Raw genomic sequence first — 9,613 nt, forward strand, 5'->3', positions numbered from 1 at the left:
TCCATTCATGCAGTAGATGCTCTAAAAGGAAATTTTTGTTATGATGTAATCTTCACGTCTTAAACATATATTTGATCTTTCAAATTGTTTCTTTATCTATGTAAAATTTAAACGTTGAGACTTGATATTTCTATATCTGAGTTTGCTCAATTCTCAAGTTTCTCTTTCATTGCTTTCATGATAGATACTTTGAAAGATTTATCATGTCATGAACGTTTGTTGAGTCTTTAAGTCTTCCCTTTATTATAAGCATTTAATTATTGACGTTTGAATCTTCTTTGAATGTTGACTTCGCGAATCTCGTACTGTAGCATCTTCGTTTTATCATTAAATGCTCTATAAGGTAACTCAAGTATTGATAATATCTTGTGCATCTTGACCAATTAATACCACGCGATTTTGGACTTTGAACTCTTTCCATATTCAGAGATATTTGAATGTTGAAGCTTTGAATCCATTTAACTTGAGTATCTGTCCAAATTTGCACAAGTGTACTGTTCATTTTCTTTCTCGTATTAGGTGCTCGATAAGGAAAGTTTTGATATGAGCCTTGAATGCGTCTATATCAGTTGTTTGCGATTTAAAACATTTCTCTCAATGTAAATATTTTTCACAACAAATCGATATTACTTCAAACATCATTCAAATCTCACTCTTCAACTCCATCACATTCCCGTTAAACACTTGATAAGGAAACTTAGGATTTCAATTTTGTGCGTGTCTTTATAATCCTAAATCATTTTCAAAAACATTATGAGTATTAGTGAAGATAGTTATCATCGGAGCATAAATATCACTAAAGTAATATCTTTTAATATTTTTGAATTATCGAGATCTTTTATTTTTAGAATTTTCACCGTAAATATATTTTCAAATTATTTACAAGTTAACACAAGATTTACACGTTGAAGCATAATCAAATTTTAACCTTGATATTTCTCCACAATATATTTTTCAAAAAATTCTTTAATACAGTAAACATCATGTGTGTTATGTTTTGAAAAATTTCTAGATAAAACATTGCTCATTCAACACTTTCTAATACATAATCAATCTAAATCATTAAAACATATATGTACTCGAAATAGTTTATAATCAATATAGAAGGTGTATTTCATTTTCAAATCATTAAAGCACATAATATTTGAACATTTCAGTATTATCAGTTACGTTCTCAAATACAAAACTTTTTGAAATCATTTAATCATTAATTTTATTTAAAAAATGTGTTTTATATGAATTAATATCATTAAATAAGATTCAAAAACATTCTCATATTTATAAAAAGTGTTATAAGAATTTAAAAGTTAAGTATTGACATTCCCTGATATGATAGATTGTTTGATGAGTAGAAGACGAGGCGATTGTGTATCACGTACAAGCTTCAATGGTCGTCTAATGTACCTATAAACACTATATTGATGAATTTTTCTCATGCTTTGGAGTCGTCTACATTGATATAGCTTTAGAGATCAAATAAAAAGATTTTTTGGCACATTCTAGTATTGTGAGATTGTCTGACATGTCTATTCATAATTGGATAGATCTTCTGTTATGTTCAAAATGATAATTCATTCTAAATCGTCTTAACCTATAGATTCGTCTAGTATGCATTGCATCAATAGATAGTCTGATAAGATCTTTTAGTTTCACCATGTACTATATGATCATCTTGTGAGTCTTGCTCATCTTTATTATTAATATCGTCTAGACTATATATATAAGTGAGCTTTGTTAGAAATCATAACACGCCTTATAATTTTTTTTATCATTAAAATATATAGAGTCTCGTATCATGAAACTATCTAATGAATAATAGATCCTCTAGTGGTTACTGGATTAACTAACGTCTTAAAAAAAAGTTCTTTTTAAAAAAAAAATGAGTTGGCTATTTATAGCCTTTTGTACCTAAATGCAATAGTTAAATGCATTCTAAATTCTATACAAATGAAATGAAATTCTAACCTAATGACTTATAGTCAAGATTTACAATGCTTTATGGAGAGAAGTTTTGAATTTCAAAATTCAAATTAAAACAAAAAAAAGTTCTCCAATGATTGACTGAAAAATGAGAACATGCTTCCCATGCGAGGTTTTCGTTCTTCATTTACAATTGTCTTGCCTAACATTGTTTCGTGACTTTTCTTAATTTAGACTTCTCATTGATTTAGCCAAGAATTATGATGGCTTGATTGAGCTTAATGGGCTTCAACATGTTCCTTGTTTTTTTGTCTTTCAATACTTACACAGTTAGTTTTATTGGACTTAATAGATCCAAATACAAAATTATTATTTACACATTTTTTTACTTACAAAAAATAAAAGTAAACTTCTAATTTTTAAATTTTTAAATCAAAATAAACTTTATTTTATACAACTATTTAATATTATTTTTATTTATACAATTATCAAATAAAAATATCACTCGTATAACAAGTCAAACATCACAAATTGAATAACTAACTATTAAGTGAATGACTAACTACTAAGTTGAATTGACATAACTTAAAACTTTAAATAAAATAAAAAATTCACTTAAAGTACTAAGAAATTAGAAAATTAATTTAGATTATAGTTATAATAAGTCAAATAAATAAAAACAAAACATTTTTGCTATTCATGAACCTAATTCACAATATATTGTATATTCTTATTCACTATCTTGAATCTTTTCCTTTATTCTTCTCATCATTCTCTATTTTTGTTTTTATTTTTTTAATCCATCTTATTTAATTACAATAAATTTGAATATCCTTTAATGCTTTTTTCATGACTTGGGTATAAAAAAAAACATCTTCTTTAACAAAAAACATACCAATTTTCATTTTCATTAAAGGATACAATCATGCACATATCCTTTCCATAAATAAACACATTCTTCATCAAAAATATAAACCAATGAAAAAATAGAACTTTGCATACACTAATTTTTTATGAATAGACATATCCTTGTTTTTTTAAAAGCATACAAACTTTTATCCCTTTATGAAAATCTCTCACTTTCTTATATGTATGAAGCATTGAGACTTTCTAATATTTTATTTTACTTTTCATCTACTCACTTCTATAAAAAAAGTAATTTATTAATTGATTTAAAAGTTTAAAATACTATTGATTATTACATTTTTAATTAAATCTATAATTTTATTTAATTTCTAAATATACTATACACTTATTATAGAAATATGATAATAAATTTTGGAGTTTAATTTCTATGTGTAGTAACAAGTTTTATACTCTCAATTATAAATAATTATTATAAAATCAATAATGTATTATATGTGATAGTTTTTTTTGAATGAGCTGTACGATACTTCCATACTTTTAGTACACTACTTAGGTTTAGATTTTATATTAAAATAAAAAACAATTTAATATAAAAATTATTTATTATTCTAAAATTTTTGTTTTATTTTAAGAAAAAAAAACTAAATAAATGTGCACCATTTAGAATTCCGAGAATTGAAAGTACAAATGTCAAAATGGGTCCACAAGAACAAGTGATCTCTTCAACGGTTCTGCGTCCAATGAATTGCAATGACGTGTATCATTTCATCCCCACCATTATTCTACGAACCACAATTCTCAGTTTTTCATTTTTTCCATTCCATTTTAACAATTCTTGCAAAAATTTATTGTTTTCTGCACGTAATTTTTGTTTTTTTTTTCTCAATTTCCAAGGAACATTTAGATTCTTAGTTGTCATCCTCATATCATATTTGTTGAAACATTGTGTTAAAAGTTGTGTCCTTTTGAACTTCAATAAAAATTTTGCATTTTTGGGTTTTTAATTTCATAACCACAAACCCATTTTTGGACTTGAACTGGTTTTTTATTCCCATGGCCCTTCATATTAGCAGTGGTTGTTTTGCTGTGATGTGTCACTCAAGAGTTATCAGAATAAGATCTGCTGCTGCTGCCTCAGAGGGTTCTTCTACTCTTAATACAGTGGTGGATGAGAAGGTGTATTTGGGTACCTCTGATTTGAAGGTCACAAGGTTAGGAATTGGAGCTTGGTCTTGGGGTGATACCACTTACTGGAACAATATGGAATGGAATGGTAACTTTCCTTTTCCACTTTTTACATTGTTTTGTATGAAAAAATTGTTGACTTTTGAGATAATGATGTAATTTCTCATTTGATTAATAATCTAAAACTTTATACACAGGCAAAGACATTAAACTCATTGTGATATTTTTTGGAAAACATGTTTAAGCCTTCTTTTTTATCTCTGTCAATGGTCAATGATGGAGGCAGTGAGTTGCACATGTAAAGAAAATAGCTTTCAATGTTGGAGTTAAATTGTCAAATGATTTTGAAGCATAAGTATGTGATTGTTGAATATAACAATTCTTATTCATTTGGTGGGGGTGGGGAAGTTGACAGCAATTTGAGGACTGTTGCTATCTTTGTTGGCTGTAACCTGAGGGTGTCACATTATTTGCTGTCTGAAACCAGTTTTAGGTGTATAGCTTCTGTACCATAATCTTCGGAAGTTGTCTAATAGAAGGAAGTGTGATGGGAAAGAATTGGAATCTCATGTTAATGATGTTATTGTAATATTTTTCACGTTTATCTGCATTAATATATGGGCTACTATGGTACAATTGGCTTGTGAGAGGGATAAGGATTGTGTAAGCTCACTAACCTGAAAACATAATAGTGTTGTGACAAGTGTTTGTTTGTATCATTAAGGTTTAGGTGATAAGCAGTACGTACCAAAGCAAAAATTGGAGGAAGTGAATGTGAAAGTAAGAATGGACCTGTATTCAAACACATGATTTAATAGTTCAAGCAAGTCATCCCCAATATAAATAATATTCTGTCTAACCTAAAATAAGTGGAGCTGGAAAATGAGAATTTCAGTTCAGAGAACACCCTTGTCCAAGTTCTTTGATTCTGAGACGTATAATACCAAATGAATTGCTTGTAATCAATCTCTCGTACTTTGTGTTGAGCTTATATCTACCATTGCAGTTTTGTATGCTTGTAAACTGAAACTGAAGAACATAAGTAAAAAGGGTAAAGAGGGTGATAGGAACTTGGCATTATGAGTGTTCGTGTCCCATATTGAGTAGTATGGGATGCTTGGTGAAATATTTAAATGTTTGGTTCTCCCTCTTATCAGCTAACTTTTGAGGGTGGGTTCCTCAAATACTTGGCTATTTATCAATAGTTCTACTACTGTTGGAAAAAAAGGTCAAGGTGAGTATTGCCTCAGTATTATTCAATAGATGGAAATGTAGATATTCCAAGTCAATGTCAATATTATGGGTAGTTATTGTAACAAACATTTTAATGAATCTTGGAAACTGATTTTATTACAGAGCTTCTACTTGTTTGTGTTTCTGTTAGAATTTTATTTGTTTTTTGTTTTAAAAGTTTCTTTTTATTTTCTACTCAAGATGTCATTAGATGCTATAATATATAAAAGTTCCAGATGTGAGACACCATGAAGAGGCTTTTTCTGTCAGATAATATATATATGGTGTTTTGAGTTGAATGGATTGAAATAGGTTTTTAAATGAACAAAGTTAGATTATGAATGCATTCATTTTGGCTATCTGGTGATTGTAGATAGGAATGAGAAGGCTGCTAGAGATGCTTTCAATGCCAGTATTGATGGAGGTCTAACCTTTTTCGACACTGCTGAAGTCTATGGCTCTGGGGTGAGTGTTCATTTTTCTAGAATTCTTTGATGAGTCTAAATTCACCAAAGATGCTCTTCTTTTCAGCTGGCTTTTGGAGCCATAAACTCTGAGGTTCTTCTTGGAAGGTATGAATGAGCTTACATGATTTTCATAAGCAGTTTGCAATCACGAAAGGTTCACATTAGTGGTTCGATTTGTTTGTTATCTAAAGATATATCAAGGAAAGAAAAGAAAAGGATCCAGATGTTGAGGTTGCTGTTGCAACCAAGTTTGCTGCACTGCCATGGAGATTCGGCCGTCAAAGTGTTCTCAATGCTCTTAAAGATTCCCTCTGTCGATTAGGACTGACTTCATTGGATCTTTATCAGCTTCATTGGTCAGTATTTTATGAGCCTGTCTAATGATATTAATTTGAGCATATTAGAATGCTAAATACTCATTGAGATTTTTTCAAATTACACTTACACTCCCTATTATTTTCATCGTTACATGTTCTCCCTTATAAGGGTGTGTAACTGTAATGTTTTTACAACTTAAGGAGGTGTATGTATTATGTAAAAGAAATGTGGCAAAATAATGTTCTTAAAACTTAGAAGTTTGTATAAAATTTTAAAAAACCTGGGGTCTGTAATTTGAAAAAAATCTCAAGAGTACAAGTGTAATTTACTCTGCTAAATTTTTCCAAAGTCCCTTGTTGATAATATATTTCCTGCTTTTCAGGCCTGGAGTTTGGGGAAATGAAGGTTGTTAAGTGTATCAAAATTATTTCATTGAACCATTCATTTAATAAGGCTTTTGGAATCGTGTGTATATTTACTTATATGATCAGATTAAGAGAATGCTGAGTTCCTCAATTATTTACTTTTTAGGGTATATTGATGGTCTGGGAGATGCTGTTGAAAAGGGACTTGTGAAGGCTGTTGGAGTTTCAAACTATAATGGTAAATCTTTATGGCTATTATATGTTGAAGTCTTAAATATTGTGCAAAATCATTTCATAATTTTCATTGCATTTTAACCAAAAAGAGATTGTGTATACAAAAGGTGTTAGAAAGTGTATTTCTACCATTTCACTTTGTTAAATTGATGATTATTAAGGCGTATCAAAAAGAGGAATGTATAGAGAATCTGATAATTGATTGGAGAGTTCTACTGTTTCTGTCCAAGCCTTGCCACTGTTATTGTTGGTATACACTATAATTGTAGCAGAATCTCTGAAAATACAATGTTATTCTGCTGGTTCTGGTCTAGTTCTGTCAGCACAAATAATTAACATCTATTTTTCTACATAATTAGAAAAGAGACTCCGTGAGGCTTATGAGAAGCTGAAGAAGAGAGGTATTCCATTAGCTACAAACCAAGTAAACTACAGCCTCATCTACCGTGCCCCTGAAGAAAAAGGTGTAAAGTCTGCCTGTGATGAACTTGGGATTACAATAATTGCTTATTCACCAATTGCTCAAGGTGAACTCCTTTTCATTGTTGATATGTTTACTATATCTTTTTTTTTTAATTTTGCATTAAATATATCTGCCATAACCACATAGGCATAAAAAGGTATTTTTTATGAATTAAAGTTTAGTTACTTTAACATGGCATAAAATTTGGCTTACAGAAATTTGAGACAAGGAAACCTCTGACATCACTTGATCTTTTGATACTTGAAACAATGCAGCACCCCTCTTCTAGGATTTGTCTTCTTGGCCTAACTTTTGCATGAATGATTATTATTAGTATAATTATGGCAAATGCTAACCAATTTCCTTATGGTACTGGTTGAGAAATTAAAAGTAGAAAGTTTATATTGAGATGAATAAAAATGTTCTCAATGTACTCTCATATGATTTTCAATAAAAATTCTAAATTTTTTCTCCTTTTGATTCCTTAGTTAGAGTTCTAAAGACATCTGTTAGCAAGATCCTAGTATTAGTGGATTTTCAAACTGTAGTTTTAACAAACTCATGCAGAGAACTTAACATGCAAACACTCAAACTAGTAAGAGTTAACTATACTTTCAAAACAATATTTGAAAAGCATAATACATAAGATAAAAACCATATCTGTAATAATATTCAAACTCCAAGCAATGAAATGCTTTATACTTCATTCTAAGCATCATTACCTTGAACAGGTTTTCTGGCACTTATCTAATATATTCCAACCCCATTCGATGAAATTATGCAATATCTGCATCTTGAACAGGTGCTCTAAGTGGAAAGTACACTCCTGATAAACCACCTAGTGGACCTCGTGGCAGAATTTATACTCCTGAATTCCTAACAAGGGTAATGGTCTTCTGATATATTCAGATCTGATAACTTACACCCACATTACTCACTTCCTCAAGTGTTTATTTATTTTGCAGCTCCAACCTTTACTAAACAAGATTACTGAAATAGGGGAGAAGTATGATAAAACTCCTACACAGGTTCATGCTGCTCTTCAATTTCATTATATAAGATGAACATTTGAAATATTGCACCATTTTTCTGTCTACTTTAACAATAGTAAGACACTAGAACTTACTTCTCATGCTACCACCAAACCCGAATATCAGGATCTTAATCCTCTAAATGTGTAAAGTTAGAAAAGGGTGTGCACCACTCTTGATTTAACATAGGTTTACTTTTAGCTACTTTAGTTCATATCAAGGGTGGATCCTTTTTAACTTTAAGCATTTTCTCATTCTAGAGAACTCTGATTCGAGAAACTTATGGAACAAAGTGTATTTTTTCTACTTGATCCTTACTATTTGTGACTTTGGGTATATTTAGATAATTTTTTCATTAACACTTATCATATATGATAAGAAAATAAAAAAACAAAAGGAGTCTTTTTCAAAAGCTATGCATAAGTTAATCTCATTGGTTTCTCCAAAACTTATGCATAGATAATTTAGGGGGCACTTACTTTTGCTTTTACTTCTCTAAATGATACCTTATTTTCAGTCTATTTTTTGTTGTAGAAGAATTTGTTCAAGAAATAGAGAAAACTAAAGAAGTTGTTTTCAGTGTATCTTTTTTATAACATACCAAATGATGATTTTGATCAGGTATCACTGAACTGGTTGGTTGCACAAGGCAATGTTGTGCCAATTCCTGGAGCCAAGACAAAAGAACAAGCCAAGGAATTCTTAGGTGCACTTGGCTGGAGACTAACTGATGAAGAGGTGGCTGAGCTGCGTAGTTTGGCTTCAGAAATTAAGCCTGTCATTGGCTTTCCAGTAGAAAACCTCTAGTATTGTTAAACACAAAAATGGTTGCTGGGTGCACCTTCCAAAACAAGTATAAAAATTGTATCTGTTTATAAATATAGCTCTCATTATTTGTTAATTACTTATTTTACCAAATACATAATATGATTTTTAAAATTAATTTGAAGGTTCACTTCACTTAATTTCTTCTATTTTATTTTAATTTCTTATGTATTATATCATATACTATATATTATGAAAATCATCCAAAACGGAGTTTATCTTTTTGTCGTGCATTATGTAACATTAAAAAAAATTATTAAATAATAATTAAGTTGAATATTTATTTTAAAAACTAAAAAAGTATTAATATCTAAAATAGTTTTTATTATTAATAAAAAGATATAAATTAGTTTTTAAATCAGTATCTAATATTAGCTACCAAGACTTTAGTTACTAATTATTTTATATTTTAAATTAGTTTTTATTGTGATTAATTTAGAATATAAAGTAATTAGTAACTGAAACATTGGTAACTAATGTTAGATACCAATTATGAAACTAGTTTATAAATTTTTATTAATAATAGAAACTACTTTAAATACTAATAGTCTTTTAGTTTATCTAATTTAGTCAATATAGTAACTAATTATTTCTTGTCTCTAAAATTAGTTTTTATTTAATGATTTTCTTATAGTGATATGAACTATTGTAAAGTTTCTAGACTTAATATTTCTTGTCCCGTTAACATTTTCATGAAAAGACATC

At 29.3% G+C, this 9,613-nt stretch overlaps 1 protein-coding gene across 1 annotated transcript; it reads left to right on the forward strand.

Moving 5' to 3' along the window:
* The first annotated feature begins 3,519 nt into the window (after positions 1 to 3,519).
* LOC137831085 (NAD(P)-linked oxidoreductase superfamily protein) lies at positions 3,520 to 9,048 on the forward strand. Its single transcript, XM_068638611.2, has 10 exons — positions 3,520 to 4,060; positions 5,579 to 5,670; positions 5,737 to 5,777; positions 5,864 to 6,028; positions 6,373 to 6,395; positions 6,522 to 6,593; positions 6,949 to 7,116; positions 7,855 to 7,937; positions 8,018 to 8,080; positions 8,705 to 9,048. Exons 1-10 carry the CDS (start codon positions 3,841 to 3,843, stop codon positions 8,888 to 8,890), a joined length of 1,113 nt encoding a protein of 370 aa, XP_068494712.2. The 5' UTR covers positions 3,520 to 3,840; the 3' UTR covers positions 8,891 to 9,048.
* The last annotated feature ends 565 nt before the right edge of the window (positions 9,049 to 9,613 follow it).

Source organism: Phaseolus vulgaris, chromosome 6 (assembly GCF_051622355.1).
Source record: "Phaseolus vulgaris cultivar YP4 chromosome 6, ASM5162235v1, whole genome shotgun sequence".
NCBI lineage: Eukaryota > Viridiplantae > Streptophyta > Magnoliopsida > Fabales > Fabaceae > Phaseolus > Phaseolus vulgaris.